Genomic DNA, 20,419 nt, shown 5'->3' with positions numbered 1-20,419 from the left:
TGAGCTAAATATTTTGTTCAGAGTAATGCAGCATTGTCATGCTGCTTACTCCCAAGAAGGAAAAAATGATGAGTAAATGTGTTATGTTGTTTCATGGTCTACAGATGAGCAATGCCCAGAGTGTTAATTAAGCTTCTCCAGGCTATTTTAAGTGGTGAAGCCAATAGAGTTGCTTCTGCAGATTGAGCAATGTTCACTTACAAAATAATTTGACAACTATTCTTTCCTCCTTCAATTCAGAATTTAAAAATGTGATTGCTGTTTAGGGATGGTACCCACAGTGTAGAAATAAATGTGAAATTATCAGTTTAAATGCAGTGCATTGCAGTCAACTTGTAGCATATTTAGTATGTCAAATCCCCAATAGAATGTTTGCAAATCTTACTTTAAATGTGGTTAAACTTGTTATTACTTGACTATATAAAAAGTGTGTAAATAAGTTGCCAAAAAGCCATTAAGTACTATGTATAATATCAAATTCTCTGTGGGTATAATTGTCAAAGTGGGGGAAAATAAAATTGTAAAGAACTAATTTTTAAATGCTGCTCCTCCAAAACAAATAGAATTGATGTTTTCTTTATTTTTGTTATGATAATTTCCAAGAGTACTTCTTCTAAGTCTTCTAACATAACCCCTAAGAGATTAGATTTTAGTCAAAGTGATCAAGCTGACATTTTTCAAGGTCATTTTCTATATGTAGTATAGAGTAGTGATTGGATTTCAAATACACTTGAGTAAATCACAATGACAAGAAACAGGGGGACACTGTAACCTTGTGCTGTTTTCTGTTATTGAGTGCCCTAGCAGGGGGTTAGACTGGATGAAAAAAAGAAATGTAGAAGCATAGGCTGTCTGACTTATTTGATTTGTTTCTCAATAGCAGCTGTGTTAAAAGTTTCTGTGGCTGGGATTTTGAAGGATTCTGTCTTTCTGCAAATGATTACATTGAAATCAATTGATCTGTTAGTTCTTATAAAAGTATACAATTCAAAATTCCTTGCAGTGTAGCAGCTAGCAAGCATGTGTTATTGAAACAGGAATCCTTTAGCACTATCCAATATATAGATGCCAAAACAAGTTATGTTTTGTTGGACTTGCTTCTCTGAAGCCCTATTTCTCGAAGATATTGCTGTACCTGAAAATGGTATTTCTACAGCACTAGAAGAAAATAATCTACTTACTGTAACACTTTGGCATCCCTCTGAGAGTTATATGCCTACAGCAGGTGTAACAGTGCGCTGCAGGCTCCAATATGAAATGAAAACTGGCAGTTTTCGTCCCTTAGCGGAGCCACAGTAATGTGAAATAAAACATGTGCTTGAAGTACACTAGAAAATAGCAATAGGCATCTAATTTATTTATTACTTTAGTGTGGATAATACTCTGTGGGGAGATGCAATGATAGTTTATCATCCTACCCTGCCTTAAAAAATTAAAAAAGAGAAATTAGCGGTTTCTTTCCTGTTCTCAATGCATACTTGTTATCCCAAGATAGATCTGTTTCCTTTAAAGCTAGCACATGGTTCTACAAATCTTGCCTGGGATTTCTGTTTCTCTTAATAATTGTCATTATCCTTTTTATTTTCTCAAAATACATTCTTTAGGGTTGATTTCAAATTTGACCTTCTTCAGAAAATTAGGAGTTAAAAATTTGAGGGTAGAGGTGGTAACAAAGGACATTTTATTTTTTTATTTAGATATTATCTTCAAAAATATTAATATTACTTTCATTTGTAATGTATTACTGGAGGCTTCCCCTGGAAGCAAATATGCTTGGGTCTTTTCTGGAGTAGTATGCTAGTAACTGTGTGTAAAGCAGGGATAATGTATGACAGGTGTCACAATTCTTTTCTTATTTCTGCAGTGTGCTGAACTGTCAAAGTTCGTTTTTTGCTGTTATATTTTTCTGCAAATGGTATTCTTTGGCCTCCTTTCAGCACTTCAGCCAAGGAGAAGTATCTGTAGGCTCTCCTTTCCTTAAGGAGAAATCTCCATGGCTGGAGGTGATGCAGTAGAGTCCTCCAGTACAGCACCCCCAGGTGGACATTCCTGCGGGATCATTTGCTGCCCTGGCGTGTGCAGGTGTCACCAGCCCTGCCTTCTCATAGAATGGCTAAAGAAGGACTCATTTCACATAAATAAGATATGCTGTCAGACTTTCAGTGGGCCTGAGATGCCACATACGTGCTTGCAAATGTGCTTCTTCTTCTACTTCAGAAACATACTTGGTGCTGTGGAGAATTTCTAGACTACTGTGGAGAAATTTTGACATGATAATCAAAAAATCCTATGTCTGCCATTCGTTGTGTGGGAAGCTGAGCCTCAGCTGCTTCAGTACTCTCCTCTTACTCTTTCCTGTTTGGGTCTAGGCTGTAGGTTCCCTGGAGCAGAACTGTCATCTGCTGTAACAGAGACCTGCTCGTGATTGGGGACTATGGGTGGTGGTAATAAATGCCTGGAGCAGGACGTGTGGCACTAAATATTGTATTCACTTAACAGTATGCAAGTGTGGAGAAGAATGGAGAATTCTTCATGTCTCCTAATGACTTTGTCACACGGTACTTGAAGATAATTGGAGATGGTTTGCCTAATGCAAGCACTGTACAGCTCCTTGCAGGTGTGGTGGATCAGACAAAAGATGGGTAAGTGGTTTTTTGTGGTTTTGGTTTTGGTTTGGGAGGTGGGGGGAATTTGTAGTTGATTTTTTTTTCTTTTTCTTTTTCTGTTGTTCATTTAAAAAATACAAAATCATTTTTTCAAACAGTGTGATCCTTGAAGGGGGGGGGTTGTTTTATTTTCCTCTGCAGATCCATAAAGAGATACAGAATATTTTAAGTGAAAAGAGTGGAAACATTGTTTTCAACTGCACTTTCCATTTAGTGGTGCAAACAATTTTCTGTCTACTATGTATTTTTAATTCATGGAACCTTTCATGTTTGTTGGCTGGCTCCCCTAGCTCCTGCTTTTCTTTCCTTCCCTGAGTCTTTCTGTCTCTGTTTACTTTATGTATCTGTCACAAACACATTCAAATAGAAATCCAACATAAGTTTAGAGGGTGTAGGAAGAGATCCTAGAAAAAAGTGCCCCTGCTTTGTTTTGCCATGGCACTGTTAAAGGTTTTTGCCGCTGTGTTTTTGCTTCAAGAGGGAGGAGGAGCACCTAAGGTATTTAGGGAGCTAGTCTGCAATCTTGGGAAGACAGCAGTGAAGTTGGTTGCACATGGTTTGCATTTGAAAGGCCGACTTTGCCAAGATTAGCTACCCTTCCATCTTCCTTCCCCCTACTTTAATGAAATCCTAGCATTTGCTTTTGGTACATGCCCAGGCAAGCTATCTCTTCACCCATATGAGTTGTTGAACTCTCCCTTTAAAGTATCTTTAGAGAAATTTGAGAATAATTAGCTATGGACTTAAAGTGTGTAGTTGTGGCATTTTTAGAAACCAGAAAACTTCAGGCATGACTCATATCAGTGGTTGCAGAGAGTAAAATGTGAGATAAACAAAGCATGACTAGAGAATGCAGTCTTCCTAGGAAAAGATGCAGGCATAACTGAGAAATTTTGCAGTCCTTTCTATGCTCTCTTTTCAACTCAGCCACTCTCGTGTATTTGCAGCTGAGCACCTTAAGCCTTGCAGATGAGTTAATGTGATGATTGCTGCCCCAGGAAAAGAATTCTGTAAAAGCTTGTGTTGGTAACATTGATGGCATCAAGAAAGCCATGTCTTCAGACAGCGTTTGACTGAAAACATTAAACATTTCTCAGATTTCTTCCCTTGGTTTGATGCCTGCAAAAACAGCATTTTCCAAATTACATGGCTTCAAATCCGTTTTGTAATAAGAAGATTGAGAACATAATCCATACCTTGTGATTTGGATCTCCCTCACAGAAGCTGGTGTCAGGAAGAACAAAATGTAAAACTGTAGCCTATGTGAACTTGTTGACAAGTTTGGATTTCGTAACTTGGCGTGATCTTGTAAGAGTTTTGCGGTGTAGTATTGAGGCTTCTAATTGCTGCTTTCTGCCGTGGGTAAGGATTGTTTCTGTAATCCACACTGCAGTGACAGTTCCTAACGTGTCTTTGGAGAGTCTCTTCTGGTATTCAGGCTGTCTTCCTGTTTAGCTAATGTGTGAAAGAATGGAGAAAGTTTGGGAAGTGATTATCATCCATCTCCCTAACGTGGCATTGCAGCCTTTTTTGCCATGTTGCTCAGTTTTTGTACCTTGTTCTCCTGGTGTTTAAAGTAATTTGCAGAGTAATCATCTGAGGCTAGGGTCAGCTGCTTTTTGGTTCCTGTCACGAAATCTCCTCAAGGCAGCAACAGGGCTATTGGTCCTCTCCTATTGAATGTTGCCAATTTAGCAGTCCAGAGCTCCCAGTTTTACAGTGAAGCACAAACCAGCTTTTGTTGGTGTTAATTTTTAATAGGCTTGTCAGTGTTTAGGGACTTACACATGGTTAAGGTCACGAGAGTCTGTTCAGTAATTTAGCATTATTTCTATTATAAGATAGAAGGTATCTTGAAAGAGCAAGATACCTTTTTACAGTGTTGGTGACTTAAAGTAGTGCAGTTCTGAAAATACTGCTAGGCTATTTCCAGAAGCATTTATCCACTGTCTTGGATCCCTCTTTTGCTCTGAAGAAGCAGCTGTTGTTCATGACTGTTGAGCATGACCACTTGTCGCTAAAAGGGTCTGAGCCTCCACCAGGGCTGTTCCTAGCGCTCTTTAGAATGCTTTTTAATTCCTTCTGATTTTGGTGACAAGTTAAGTATACATACCAAGTGTAATCAGTGTGAAATACTTAACTGGGTAAGTACACAGGTGAAACGCAGACAGCACAAGGACTTCAGACTCACGAGCAGGGCGTATCGGTGGGCAAAGAGTTTCTTACCCAAGAGCTGAAGAAGTTCTGAGTGTAAAATGAAACAAACTGCAGCTCTTACATACAATCTCACAGTGGTCACTTGTAGACAAAAGCTCATGTAAGTCTAGCCCAGTTCCTGCATGGCCAGAGATTGAGGTTTTGAGGGTCTACTTGAGCTGTTGTTGTTGTGACAAAGGTACGAGACCTCTTAAGGCATACTCTGTTGTTCAGTGAATATCTGTTGCCATGGGAGCAAGTTTTGCCTCCATCTTAAGCCAGGGCAGAGGTTTGTTTGATGGTGGGCTTTTCTGCTGTTCTCTTATGGAGGCGTTTTTTTTAAGGTTTCCTCTAAGAAAAGGAAATACTTTCCTTGCCAGACAAACCTTTCAAAGTAGTCGACTGGTAATAAAATACATTTTAATAAGTGTTGTATTGCGTGGTTGTTGTTTGTATGAAACAGATTGAGGAGCCTGGTTCCTGGCCTTAAGCCTCTCACTCCTAACCTTAGTTTAAAAAAAAAAGGCTTCATTTGGCCTCACTTGGATCAGAAATTTCCCCAAAAAACAGTAGCTTTCTAAAGGCCTATCAGCAATAGGCATTTTCCGTCCTGCCTACTGTAATATAATTTTTCAGATTTTTGTTGGTACTTTTAAACATCTGCCTAACAAAATAAGTATTTACTGCACGTCTCTGTTTGGACTGTAGTAACTAACACTTTACTAAGAAATACCATATGCTTTATTTATAGAAAGGACAAAGTACTCAAAAATAACACTTGGAAATACCAGCATTTTCCATTATTATTGGTTATAAATTTATCCTCTAATGCACCAATTTACACTATACTTAGTTTACCTAGCTTGCAGTGTAAAATAATAGATGTAGCTTCAATTTGTGTCCCATTATGTTACCATGTTTAAATTGCTGGTACAGTAAAAACATCTGCATTGATTTCTGAAGAAAACCTCTTCATCATTGCATTTGTATGTGTTATTACAGCAGGTAATAAAAAGCAGGTGGGTTTTTTTCTTTGTGTGGCTACTTGCAGACTTTCTGTGGTGGGAATGTGTTGTGTCTGTGGGGTGTCCAGATACCATGGGTGTGAGCATGGAAGACAGGAGAGGGTAGTAAATAGTGGTTTTGCTGCACCATACTCTGTTGTTATGTTTAGACTGGTGCTCTTGTATGTGGATACTTTTGAAATATCAAGGTTTGAACCTTCCTGAATAAACTGTGCAGTATTGGCACTGGTAATGAGGATGTGAGGGTGAAGGACGACTTTGACTTACTTGGGTGGAATATCTTCAAAACTGAAATAAAATTTTGTAAACATTTCAGCTTCCTCTCGTTGTGCTGTTAAAATCACTAGGTTTTTCTCTGCTTTTGTAACATAAATGACTACTTGTTTAGGTATATGAAATAACTCTTAAGTAGTATATTGAAGTCCATGTTAACATGTGCTCTTTAATGACACCTAATGATATTCGCTGAAGGGTTATGCTAAACCCAAAAGGGTGGTGCTAAACCAGAGAGAAAACATGTTACCCAGGCAACTACCCTTGTGCAGTATAGAGAAGTGAGCATATGTCTATGTAGTACACATTTTTTCAGCTTCTTTAAGCATTAAGAATCACACGTGTAATTGACTGAAAAATTACTGCTCAGTTACTGTATTGTATGGTCATAATAGAAGTAAATGAATACGTCGTCCTTAGAATAGATCTGTTGGGAATCACTAGCAGGCTAGTCTACTTAGGGAGCAAAAATACAATAAGAAGAAAATAGCTGGTTTAATTAACATGTAAAAATTGGGTTAATTTGAATTCAGCTGGCACAGCAGATATTAATGTCTCTTCTTTAACAGTCTGGCTAGAACTACACAATTTGTACACTTTTAAATCTTCCTAGTTCTATGAGTAATTGTTTTTAAAAATGGATATAGGGTTATTTTAAGCATTTATTTGTGATTTATTAGGGAGGTTATTGCTTCCAAGTGCTGAAAAAAAATGCTTCTACTAGTATAAAATCTTGTAATAGTGTTAATACATGGAGTTTTAATCAAACCCAGGCCTAGTCACATAGCATATGTTCTTAACATGGTGCTGGGATTCTGCTGGGATAGGTGCTGTATTTCTTTTCTGTGCTGTAATCACTGTATTGTGAACCATTGGTAAGGACATGTGCAGGTTGTTTCACACAAAAAGCAGCTTTACCAAAATGATGTTGGCTGAGATTTTACATTTATAATTCCAAACAGTCCTATTCTAGAGTCTTGTCACCTGCTGTCCTTTTTGTTTTTCCTGTGTGCATGTATTATAATCTTTGGAACAGAACTCAGTGCTTTGGATCTGTTTACTGTTCTGTCAGGTATGTAGCCAATGATAATAAATAATAATAGCTTTTTATAGCCAGTAAGTCACATTGTAACAGTAAATATGCATAAATACAAAACTGAGTAGGTTGTGATAGATTGGTTCAAAATTGAAGGTAATGCTACTTTTGAAAAAATTTCTTTTGGCTTAGAAGGGATGGAAGTTTTCTTCCTTTGAAAGACTGAGTATCTGTGTAGTCTGTGTCTAATGGTGGGAAGTATTGAGAGCTCCCAAGGCATTTAAAGGCCTGATGGATTGCTTGTGTGCTAATGTGTGCATATGTAACCAGGTACAGACTTCTTTGCCAGTAGAGCTTAAGGCATTCCTATATTTTTGCTGACATCATTAATTTTGAGTTTAATCTTAAGAATACCTGAGGACTTTTCTTTTTATTTACTTCTTGCACTATGTTATAATTTATGGTGGCAAGATCCCAGAGTTAATTATTTGTTAGACCATTTCATACTCTGCATTTCTTTTACTTTTATTTATTGCAGGTGTATTGAGGGAGGTAATGTAGAACAGCTTTTAGGCCTTCTCTGTGCTGTGCTTTTTTAAAAAAATGTCCTCTTTTATTAATCTTCTCATGTTTTTGTGTTCCTCGTGGAAGTTGGCTTGTTACCTTGTGGATGTTTGGCTGCTGATGTGCAGCAAACACACTTCAAGTGTTGATCTAGGAAAGCCAGTGGATGTAATCTTTTAAGACTTCAGCACAGCTTATGATGCTGTCTCTCACAGTGTCCTTCGGGACAAAATGTCCAGCACACAGCTGAGTGGCCCAGTTCCCTGATGGGTGAGTGACTGGCTTGCATGTCAGGCACAAAGGGTTACAGTGAACAGGGTGACATCAGGCTGCCAACCTGTCACTAGGGTGTTCTGTGGGCTCCATCCTTGGCCCTGTGCTCTTCAACATCTTCATACATCACCTCGGTGCAGGACTCACAGGGATGCTAAGTAAGTTTGCCAACTGCTGACATCCTTGAGGGCAGAGAGGCCCTGCAGAGATACCTCAACAAACTAGGGAGACAGGCAATCACCAACCAATGAAGTGTAACAAGGGGAAGTGCCAGATTCTGCACCTGGGATGGGACAACCCTGGATGTACAGACAGACTGGGGAATGAGAGGCTGGAGAGCAGTGCCACAGAAAGGGACCTGGGAGTTCTGGTTGACAGAAAGTTAAATATGAGTCAGCAGTGCCCTGGTGGCCAGGAGGGCCACCCTTGTCCTGGGGGGTATCAGTCACAGCACAGCCAGGCAAGGGAGGGGATTGTCCTGCTCTGCTCTGGGCTGGGGCAGCCTCACCTTGAATAATGTGTGCAGCTTTGGGTGCCACAATATAAAAAATTAAGCTGTTACACAGTGCCCAAAGGAGGGCAACAAGGATGGTGAAGGGCCTTGAGGGGAAGCCATATCAGGAGTGGCTGAGGTCTCTCAGCCTGGAGCAGACTGAAAGGAGACCTCATTGTGTTTTCAACTTCCTCACAAGGGAAGAGGAGGGGCAAGTACTAAACCCTTCACTCTCGTGACCAGTGTCAGAATTCAAGCAAACAGCATGAAGTTGAGTTCAGGGAGGTTTAGGTTAGATATTAAGAAAAGGTTTTTCATTCAGAGTGTGGTTGGGTACTGGAACAGGCTTTCCAGAGAAGTGGTCACAGCACCAAGCCTGTCTGAGTTCAGGAAGGACAATTCTCTCAGGTACATGTTGTGATTTTTGGGGATGGTCCTGTGCAGGGCCAGGAGTTGGACTCCATGATCCTGATGGGCCCCTTCCAACTCAGCATATTCTCTGAATTCCCATAAAACAAGTGACTGGAAATTGCTGTATAGTCATGGGTCATCATAACTTAATGGAAAATACATCTTTTCCAACTTATTCAACCTGTTAGTTCCTCACTATTTTTGCATACTGAGTAGAAGTTTTCATTGAATGGGCTGCAGTGTCACTTTGGACCAAAGTCCTAAGAATATAGTTGGTTTCCATTAAAAATCCCCTGGGTTTGTGTGTGTTTTTTGATATTGGATACACTGAATTTTGTGCTTTTCAGAAACAATCCTTGTTCCCCAGCTGCTGCCACATGAACCCATTAAAGTTACATGCCTGCTACACTGACATAAAGCAGCCTGAGAGACAGCAATCTTAACTATCCCAGACTGCTAGCAGGCCCTGCCACCACATATTTGAAGATGATTTTAAACTCTACAGCCTAGACATTAAAGAAGCAGGATAAAGAATAGTTGGCCTTTGCCTCTTTAAGAACAGGAGTTTGATCTCCATTTGAACTCTTGGGTGTGATGCAGAGAAATTAGAATGTTCAAGGTCTTTGCTGTTATCAAACCTACTGCTGGAAACAATACCATGTTGTCTAATTACATATTTCTGCTTATGAACTAACTTCTGGAAGGACAACCCTGCTTTTATCTATGCCCTACTACTGTGCTAGCACATTAGGAACCAGGCTGTAATGATGAATTTGAATAAACTGCTCTTGGGCTGAGGAAGAACATGCAGACTACTGATTGAAATTTGTGACTCAACATGCAGGACTGGAGGGCTGTGATGGATGACTAATAAGTTGCTAGCAAACAGATAACACATTCTGATCGGTTCCTTCTGAAGTGAGTGGCAGCGTGTAGGTCTTGAATGGATTTGCTTTCCAAAAGTGCTAAGTACTGAGTTTTGAGGGAAGTTACTCATGTCTTTATTGGCTCTGTCTTGCCAGTGGAGGGAGGTAGGCTCCCCCAGAGGGCAGTTCAGTTAGACATTAAAGCTGACGTGAGTAGCCATGCTGAGTGTTTTGCTTATTTTATGTTCTGTTGTGACTTGCTGAGAAGAATAATGCCTTGTTCAACAGACATTTCCGTTTAGTGATATAAAGGCTTCCTGACAGCACTGGGGAGAGGGCATTTTAGGATAAATTTTAATCCCTACTGAATACATTTTGAACATATTTTGGTTATGGTCTTATTTCTTTTGTATAATCAATATTATATTGTATTTCAGTTTTTTGTGAGCAAGTTGGTTTCATAGTTATTGTTTTTTCCTTCATCCTTTAGGTTGATATCCTTTCAAGAGTTTGTGGCATTTGAATCAGTCCTGTGTGCTCCAGATGCATTGTTCATAGTAGCCTTTCAGCTGTTTGACAAGACAGGCAAAGGAGAAGTTACTTTTGGTAAGACATTCTTAAATGTGCATTCTTGATGTAAAAATCCATACCTATGCCAAAGTGTTTCACCTCTTGTTACTGTAGAAAACAGTGGTTCGTAGTGGAACTACACTAATGCCAAGCAACTTCATGCCTGCACTTCTTGAGTCATTTATCTATGCACAGTATGAAGCCAAGGTCATCATCATTGTTTTCTCTGGAGGACTGGTCACTTCTCTTTTTCTCTTCTCCAACATGCTTGTGCAGGTCCAGACCAGCAGTGATAGGTGACCATAGGAAATGATTGTAAAACTGCAAGGAAGTTTCCAGAAGACCTGGGTGAATGTTTGGTTTGAAATCATTACCCTGAATTATTTTTTTGTTTGAATTGGCTATATTTCAAGCTGACTGATTTCTAAGGCTTAAAACTGTTTTCTGTGAGATTTTATAGTAATAATTCATTATTATATGCCCTCTGCCATTCCCTCCCCCTGTAAAACTCAGCTGTGCATTGGAAGTGTGATGTTTGCACTGATAATGAGACACACTTAGGCCAGTTTAAAACTTGATTAAGAGGACTGTTTCTTTCTAGATATCCTAGAGATAGCCTTTGATATCTGCAGGACTATCTCCCACCTGCCTAATGATAAGGGCCTTTCAGTCTGAAAGAAGGGTTCGGAATTTAGCAGTTTGGACTAATTTCTGATATTGAGCTTCCACTTGAAAAAGTATGGGGAATTTTTTTGCTGAGTACCTACTCTGTCTAAAATTGCTGTTTCTAATCTGCTACATTTGGACATGGTCATTCCTATATATCAAGTTTTATTGTTTGGTTTTTAAACCGTTCTAAGTAAATGGGAAATTTTGATGCTTTTGACTCTCTTGTCTTTCCAAAATATATGGTTCACACATCCATTGTGTTTTACTAGTATTTCCCACACATGTCTTATGCTCAGTTAAAAAAGCCCTTCTCTTTCCATTTGAACTAACAAGATTCTGTAACCACTGCTTGAAACATCATTGTATTCTTTCTACCATCTCAAAAAATCTTTATTTGAAGTTGTGGCTGGTGAGAAAACTTGCTGTCTCTTCTTGTGTCTTTTTGGTTTTTTATTATTTTGTTTGTGTGTTGAGGGTGTGAAAGATGTGCTTTTTGTTTGACGTATTTCAGAAGTTACTACAGATGTTAAAGAATTTTCAGAAAAAAAATCTGTAGATCATAACCTTGATGAAGGAAGTATTTTGTGCCTAACAGTTTTGTGTATGTATATGGACAGAGAAGCAGTGCTTTAAAACAGGAGGGAATGCATATTTTACTAGGGTTTTGTTCCAGTGAAGGCAGACCAGAGCTCTGGAATGCCTGTGATGTGCAGTTTCTTGTCTGTGTCAGAGCCCCTGGTTGCTTGGAGCGCTCATTAATAATCTAGGAAGAACTGTATTTGTTTGATCTGAATGCTGAATCAGTCTGACTTAACTTTTTAACTCTTGGCATTCTTGTTCCTACTTTTCCTGCTGTCAGATGTTTCCCTTGGGGTTTGACACAGTGAGTCAAAGGATTTGTTTGGCATTTGAAGTCCATTGAAGTCCTTCTAGTGATGAGAGAAAATCCCATGCCAGACTGTATTTAAGGTATTTGAAAGAGGAGACATGCCAACATTGGCAGAACCTCAGATAGCTTTTGTTTAATTCCTTCATCTCCCCTTTTGAAACCATAGATGTATTTGTAACTTCTGTGTACTACCTTGTGGCTACCACCCCAGTAAATGCCTGGACTGGGGAGGACGGAAGAGCTGTCTCTGTGTTGTGCATTCTCAGCAGAAATGGTTGACCTTTAGACAAGGCTAGTTCCTTACTTTATATCACAAGGAGAAAAAAGGACTTTATTTTCCTGCTATTATGAAAAAAACCCCTAATATTTTCATAAATACATTATTAAAATACTATCCTGTAACTTTGCCACTCAATGCCTCAGTCATGCATTGCATAATTTGAGGCCAATTATGAGATCTTTTTCCATTCACTTGAATGAGAGTAGTATCAAGTCCTTATCAAGGTTAGGAGACTTAAATAGGGGTTTTGTATACTGTGGAATTACAGTGTGAAAGGAACAGAAGAATAGGGAAAGGATAATTTTTCAGTATACTGCTCTTAGGTGTAGTATCTCAAGGCTCTCATTTTGAGTCTCTGTCTCATTTTATTGTTGTAAAGAAACAGTATGGCTTATCTTTGCAGTCATTTTTTTTCTGTACACTAAAATAATGATACAAATATTTTAGCTTATACCAAGCAGAATAGTTCCCAGCAGTGGATTTCACATTTTCTACCATGGAAATCCGTCCAACTCTTACTCTTTTACAGGTGCACCTGGCTTGGTATCTTTGTTAATGGAATTAATAATGAGCTTTATGCCAATGAACATGTACACTGGATGTGAGATCCAGGCTGTAGATACTCAGAGAAATGTTCTTGGTAAAGAAGTTCCAATTTATCACTTTGCCCTTAGTTTCTTGAAAAATGCTGCACTCTTACTTTAGCTTCTGGATTGGAAATGGATTTGCATTTTAGCCGTATGTTGACATCTCTACAATTTTAAATGTTTCATTTCTTTAAAGTGGCAAGTTAACTGTACCTGGTTCTTTGACAGAGCTATTACCTATTTAAAAGGGCTGATGTGCAAGCAGTGTGGGTACACGGGGGGGTGGGAAGTGTTTCTAGTTTATTGCTTTTTGAGGTGAATTAAATGGCCACTAGTAAATTAGTGGCTAGTGGCTGGTTGAGACTACACCTGGCCATTGCATCATGTTGTAGATTTACTTTCTGCTGAAGTGTCAAAGCTTTGACAGTTTGTAAGGAGTTAAAGCTCTCAGCAGGAAAGTTTAAATTCGAGGCAAAGAGCAAACCATTGCTTCTTACTGTTGAGTGTTGACAGGCACATAAAAGCTGATAATGTAAGTCCAGGGGTTTAAGAGACTTAGTAGAGTTGCTTTTTTGTCGTGTGACTGTATTTTAATGCCTCATTAAAGAAGCAGAGCCCTTTGAAATTCTTTACTAGATGGCATTTAAAAAAAGGTGAGATGGTTGCATTAAAAAGTGTTGAAAAATGAAGTCATTGTAATCTTCATCTTTAATTTTGGATGGGTAAAATAAACAATGTTACCTAACAGTTCTGAGCTGTGAATAACACAGTAGTGATACCCAGGAACTGGAACCTACATTTTCTAATACCAGTTCTCACAAGCCCTAGTGTAGGGCAAAATAAGTGTTGTCCATGTTGATTTTGCTAAGAGAGTTAGGAAAGGAACAATAAGAGCTGTGGTTGCATGAGTCTGTGCTGCCAACCATTATTGAACCTGCTTTAAAGATTTTAATTCTGATTTGTATTAAAGTAGAATTACCCACCAGACAGACAGAAATCTTGCTTTTGTACTTAATGAAATGGAGCTGTGGTATAGTGTGTGGTTTTATGGTTTTGGTTTTCTTTTCTAGACGTCCTCTAGTTCAATCTGAAGCTGTTTCAAAATGGATGCTGTGTTGTGCTGCTTTGAGAAATATGAGTATGCTGTCAAATGTCAGTCCTTTATTAAAAAAAAAAAATGAAACAACAAAACAACAACCTCCCCCCAAATCCAGCAAAAATATTAAGGAAATTAGGAACCCAATCTCCAAATTTTTCTTTGTTAAGTGTAGGAGCTGCAGATTCGAGCACTGGATTTTGCTTTTTTCTTTAACCAAAATTTTATTGGCAGCTGTTGTGGGTCTCTGCTTCTGTTATTAATTATATCAGTACATTTGTTAGATAAACACATTAGTTAAGGATACATCTTACTAAGTGCTCCTGTTAGGTGATACCTGATACTTGAATTACCTGAATACTTGTTTGTAAACTTTCTAAAAGGACATAGCTCTTAAGAGAAGTTTAAATAGCTCCACAGCTATTGTGATGAGCTTCAGAGTTTTTTCCTCTATGAAAATGTTCTGTTATTTTTTTAATATACAAAAATTGATTGCCAGAGTTTCATAATTACTTTCAGGACCGAAGAATTAACTTCTGATCGTGCGACGTAGCTCTTGCTTTCATTACAGAGGATTACTTGTTTTATGCTTTGCACTGCAATTGCTGGTATGACTTGGTTGATTTATGGAATCTGTAATTCTTTTTATCTCTTGCACAACACCTAGCTTAGTGATGCCCACTCTGGTACACCGAACACCATGTAAAGCAATGGAAAGCTAAATCTGAACCAACAAAATAAATTGCTGTAGCTGTAAGCTTTGATCTCTTGATTAACTGTAGTATTTAGTATTTATCAGTGATACTTCCATTGCTGGTTCAAATTGCCTTGAAACCAGTTGTAGATAGTGATTTGTTAGCTTACACATCACAGCTTCACCTGTGCAGTGAACATTTGCTGATGTACAAATGACAGCTGCCTAGATACAATGGATCCAGTGGCAACATTGCAGATGTGAAATCTGTTCAGTCTCTGATATTTTTTGTTGTTTGTACAGTGTTGGATTTTGCACAAATAATTGCCACTTTTAATTACAAAAGGATGTGAATTAGACTTGTTAGTATATTTATTTTCTTCAAAACAATTTTTGAAATCTTCTCAGACTGTTTTTTGAGAATTTCATTTCTAGACATATGTTAATTTGGCAAGTTTTTGTTTTGTTTTTCTCTTTTAACTAAAATATTATATAACCAGGCAGACTTGGATGCAAGCAAATAAAAACCAGCCTGTTTGGATACAAAGTGAATCTGTTGTTCTAAATATTAGGAGAAGCTTTGTCCTGTTACACTGTTTGGTTTCATTTGGTCTAGAAAATGCAATTGAGTTTTCTACATAATCCAGAACTGAAATTCAGTGTTTCAGTTTGTTCTTTGTTGTTGGTTTTGTTCTGTTGCTTTGTTGGCGATGGTAAGAGAACCATCAAATAATTCAGACTGGAAGTGAATGTGGCCCTATGGGTCAAACCCTTGCAGCACCACCATCAAGACCAGTGGCTCAAGGGGAAATATCTAATCAATTTCTTTAAATAATCTCTGAGCTGGAGATTCTGCAGCCTCTATGAGCAAGCATTTCCCAGAGTTTTATCACTATTATAGTGAAAAACTAAATTCCTGAGTGGAAAACTAAATTCGTGATGCCTGATTGGGATTGCCAATGTTCCAGCTTGCATCCATTGCCTCTTGTCCTTCCGCTGTGCATCTTTGTCTTCCCTTCATCTGTTGGGTAGCTGTAGACAGCAATGAGCTCCTCCTTTGCATCTCCCATCTCCAGCCTAAGAAAACCCCATTCCATCAGCCTCTCTGTGTATGTCACATGCATCATCCCCCAGCTGCCTTGTATGGACAAAACAGAAGTGATGTTCTGTTTTTGTTAGCAGGTTGTGCTGTTTACCTTGGTGGAAGTCATCTGGTTGGGTTGTTTTGTTTCTTTTTTAAATTGTTATTATTATTCAGGGCAAGAGGACTAGATTTATTTTTTATGCCCACAGAGGGCCTAGTGCTTTTCAAACTTGAGGAGTTAGGGTGCTGGCAGTTTGTTGCTAACTTCTAATGAGGCCAGGAAGGGTAACAGAAAAATGTAAGGCTGTTGCTAGTGAACTGAAATTATGGATAGCTGCAGTTCAACTAGAAATAGTTTTAAGGGATTGCATTCTGGAAAATTTATGAAGACATTTTAAGTAAACAAATTATGTAATATTCCAGGTGTAAATTTGTATCATTCCCCCTCACAAACAGTGGAGATAGAAGAAGCAGACAACTTTGAATCCAGATTTTTACTTGCTGAGGGCGATGGTACTTTTGGAAAGAGCCTGCTTTTTTTGCTCTTTGCTTTCTTTTTTTTTTTTTTTTTTTTGGTAGTATTTTCAATATTTAACACAGGTAACAGAAGTGCACAAGCATCTCAGTCAAAAATTAGGGCCAAATTGAACAGGAAGCTGTATGAATATGCCATGAGAAAGTGAATTAGTAGTTTTCAGAAGTGACAAGGGCACAAGCAACCAGAGGAGGGGGAAGATAAGAGGATAAAAAAGACAACAGTTTCAGCATATTTGTGAAGTTGAAGCTTATCATGGATTTTTTTGATTGGGAAAAATCATGATAGCACAAGCATGTTCTGTGTTATAGTGTTTTCATTAATGTGAAATTAATCTTCAAGACTTCTCTGTCCTGGTTGAAAAGTTTGTCTAGGGCAATGACTTATGTTCAGTAGCTAGTGTCTCTGTCCTGAAAGAGAATGCATGCTGAACATTTTTTACGATTGGTATTGGATTTCATGGTTTGCTGCAGGCATTTTGAGGGATCTGTTTGGTAGTTATATTCTTTAAAGTCTACTTGCAACATTTGATAGACATTTATTTACCAATACTGGTCTTCATCTCACCTCTGTGTACACCAGGTGCTGCACAGCCTTTGTTGCTTCTTTCAGCCCCAAAATGGTTGTGGTTCCCCTCGGAATAGAAGTGACCTGCTTTAGTGGGAGACTCCAGGCTCCTGCTTCTCCACCCTGCTGTGGCTGCCTCTGAGGATGCTGGCACTCCAGTGGGGCTGTCACACTACAGTCTTTTTTAACGCCTGAGGGTGTGCCAAGTTAACAAATGCATTTCCTAACAAGTATCAACAAGTATCATAAGATTTTTGCTTCTCATTGATGGGCTCCAGATGCTGGTATGTCATCTGGAGGTGAAAAAACATCCATTTTTTTATATATGTGGACCTTTATTGCACCTCTTTAATGATTAGGTTTTATTACAAAAAGAACTACCCTGATTTTTGAAACTTTCCAAGTGATAAATGAGTGTTTTTTTGAACAACTGAACGTAGATGTATGGGAATATCAGATTGGCATGTGTGTGCTGTATGGTATCTTGTCAGAGATCTGAAGAACTGCTTGGAAGATGTTCCAGTTCAGTGAGTTAAAAATCCTCTTTTTACGGACGACCAACCATAGATTTGCACAATTGACTATAATGGCTCCAATTTTAAAAGATAGAGGTAACAGAGAGCACTTCCAATAGGTGGGGTAGTTCAAGAATACTACATGCTCAGATGGCTAAAATATTGTGCTTTCTGCTGCTACTTCATGCTACTTAAAAAGAAAAAAAAATTGGTGTGGGAAAGGTGGGAACACGCCAATTTGAGAGTCAGGTTCAACTGTATGAGGTCACTCTTCAGTTAACAGAGTAACTCTTTGGTAAGCTGAGGGTCTGCCATCTGTATATCATGTAAACTCCAACATGATTACTAGGCAGCACTTGGGGAGGCACCAAAAGCTTCTACACCAGAACATATTTTAAACCATGTCAGGAGCTGTATATCACTTCAAGCTTGTTTTTTATTAAGATTTTTCCCTATCCCATTTTCAAACTGGCCTGGAATTGCAGATTAGAAAGTAGAAACTTCAGCAAGTTCTAGGAGCCAGAAAAGTGTTTTGTTATTACAGATTTTAATATGAAACTTCAGGTAGCAAAATACACATATTTTTGTGGTGTGTGTAATTTAGTTTTCTAAATTGGAAAATCTGCTGTTACCTAGCAGTTAATGACTGTATTTCCCTAACATTTGGAATTCAGGACCTGATTTAAGAAGCTGATAAAAGAAAACAAAACTGAGAATATGCTGGAAGTGCTCAAAGTGAAAATTACAGTTTAGATAGGTTTGAGGGTAGATAGTTAGACATTTTAATTGAACTAAAATAGTTTTATACTAATACAGTACTGTTGTGGGAGTACATTTTGTGGTGTGTTTGAAATTGAAGTATTTAAGTGAGGGAAAATGTGTGTTAAGGCTTTGCAAGAAAGTGATTTTTTTTTAAAATATCATCTATCTAAGTAAAATAGCTGTTAAAGATATAAAGCTTTCAAGTCTATGCTGGAAAGTAAAGTGTAAAGTTCATGGTTATTTCTTGAGCCAGGAGTTTGCTTTTATCACTTTGGTTCATATATTAAATTGCTGTAGCAAACAAAGATGTGAATTCTGAAGTAAATTTTTTTATTGCTGGACAGCTACAGTGAAATTAGTCCCTGCTGGTGTAAAAATAAAGAGGTGTTGATTCTGTCTACATCTAAAAAATATACTTTCAAAATAAATAGTTTGAAAGAATTTCAGATTTAATATGTCAGGTATTCAGATACTTATGGACTATACCCAGTAAAGATTTTAGTAGCTTGTTCTGTTAAGTGGCTTTCCTTAGACACAAAATACAGTGGAATAATGACTTTCAGAGTTTTCCTTTTAAAACCTAAAATTTGTAAGTCCAAATTTCATTTGGAGAATATTGGTGCTCCTTGCTGTGTCAAGTGCATCTGTAGTAATTCCAAAGCATGCTTTATTTCTATTTTACTTCTTAATCACAGGACATGGAATGTCATAGGAATGAAAATGGAATGGAATAACAGGAATGACAATGTGAATGCAGCATGCTTGTTTGTGCAATAAGCGTTTAAACATATACATCAGTACAGTGCAGAGAAGAAGGTTCCCAGGAATTAAGGGACCAAAAACCCCCACTGTAAATCAGCAGGCAGATCACCTGGAGGGAAAATAAACCAACTCTTTCATGCAGTGATCAGAAATGAATGGCAAGGCTGCTATTTTTTAGTTAGAGACTGTGGAGAGACAAACAATTATTTGTTTTAGAACCTTGCAATTTATTTTAAAATTGAGTTTCAGAGTTGAATTTTTTAAAAGATGGATAAAAGTGACAGCATGGATTTCTGAAAATGACTTCAACCTGTTGCTTATTTTGCTTTCTTACAGCTCTGGTTCAAGCAAAGCAAACACACAAATTGTATCTTTTGCTAGCTCTAGATTGATTTTGTGCTGTTGTGGCTCTTGACATGGAAGCCTTAACATTTTGCTTTTTTTAGAAATGAAGCAATTAAACAGTGTTCTGAACTGAATTTTAAAGCTTCCATTTATCGCATATTTTGGTTAAATACTTGTTCAGGATCAAAGCACAGTTGCCCAGAGAAGCTGTGGAATCTCTGTTGTTGGAGTTGTTCACAGAATGACAGCGTGGGTCAGGTTGGAAGGCACCGCAGTGGATCATCTGCTCTAACCTTCCTGCTCAAGCAGGGTCATCCCAGAGCACATGGCACAGGATTGTGTCCAGATGGTTTTTGAGTAATTCCCATGAGGGAGACTCCACAGCCTCTCTGGGCAATCTGCTTCAGTGCTCAGACACCTCAACAATGAAGTTTTTCATCCTCATGTTCAGGTGGAACTTGCTGACTGAGCAGTACTGGGGCCAGTCTTGTACCTTGTGGAATGCCACTGGTGACAGGCCTCCAACTAGACCCTGTACCACTGATTATGACCCTCTGGGATTTCAATGTTCCCTTATCCTGAGTCAGAAATTCATGAGGGGCTGTTCAAACCTCATCTGGCCATGGCCCTGAGCAACCTCTTCTGGTTGGACTTTCTTTGACTGGACTCCATGAAATCCAGATGTCCTTTCCATTACAAATTACTGTCTAGCTCTGAAACAGATTCCTTTAAAAAAAAAGTCTAAGCAGACATCATAACTCCTAGCTACTGAGGCACACCTCAGCTTTTCTGTGTTTTGCTGTATTTAGTTAAGTGACTTGTGGATAGCTGTGGAACTTCCAACTGCAGGTTTAATGCAAAACTACATTTTTTTCATTGTCCATTTTTTGTTTTAATACTGGATTTAGATGATTAGGAGATGACACTGTTAGAACTGAACAGCAACTTGGAGTGAGCTCTGGTACATAATTGGATACATTTTGATGGTTAAATCAGAAGCTAAAACGCTTCCATTTTTTGGTGTAGTATGAATGGTTTTTAATATCTGAATTGGGCAATCTGCCTAGAGATGAGACTTGAGTCAGTGATGTGGTAGATGAATGGGTAATGAGACCTAGCAATGGAAGAAGAAGAAGGCTGGGTAAAGGAGTTTGTGCACCACAAATGGTTGCAAAAAGGAAGTATGGGGTATGAATAAAAAAGCAGTGGCAAAGAGGATACCACGTCTCATGCCATCAAAGAATCAGTAGAAGCACAGTAG

The 20,419-nt window shown here is 38.4% G+C and overlaps 1 protein-coding gene across 4 annotated transcripts in view; it reads left to right on the top strand.

The window, feature by feature from the left end:
* The window catches only part of SLC25A13 (solute carrier family 25 member 13), a 98,949-nt gene that overhangs the window by 25,868 nt on the left and 52,662 nt on the right, over window positions 1-20,419 (top strand). For all 4 annotated transcript variants that reach the window (XM_058800108.1, XM_058800125.1, XM_058800116.1 and 1 more), the window contains 2 exons: window positions 2,500-2,642; window positions 10,294-10,409. In XM_058800108.1, coding sequence (XP_058656091.1) covers window positions 2,500-2,642; window positions 10,294-10,409 — 259 coding nt within the window. The remainder of the gene's footprint in view (window positions 1-2,499; window positions 2,643-10,293; window positions 10,410-20,419) is intronic.

The sequence above is a fragment of the Ammospiza caudacuta genome, chromosome 1 (assembly GCF_027887145.1).
Source record: "Ammospiza caudacuta isolate bAmmCau1 chromosome 1, bAmmCau1.pri, whole genome shotgun sequence".
Taxonomy (NCBI): domain Eukaryota; kingdom Metazoa; phylum Chordata; class Aves; order Passeriformes; family Passerellidae; genus Ammospiza; species Ammospiza caudacuta.
Note: the sequence above shows the minus strand (reverse complement) of the source record. Positions and strands in the feature narration are given on the sequence as shown.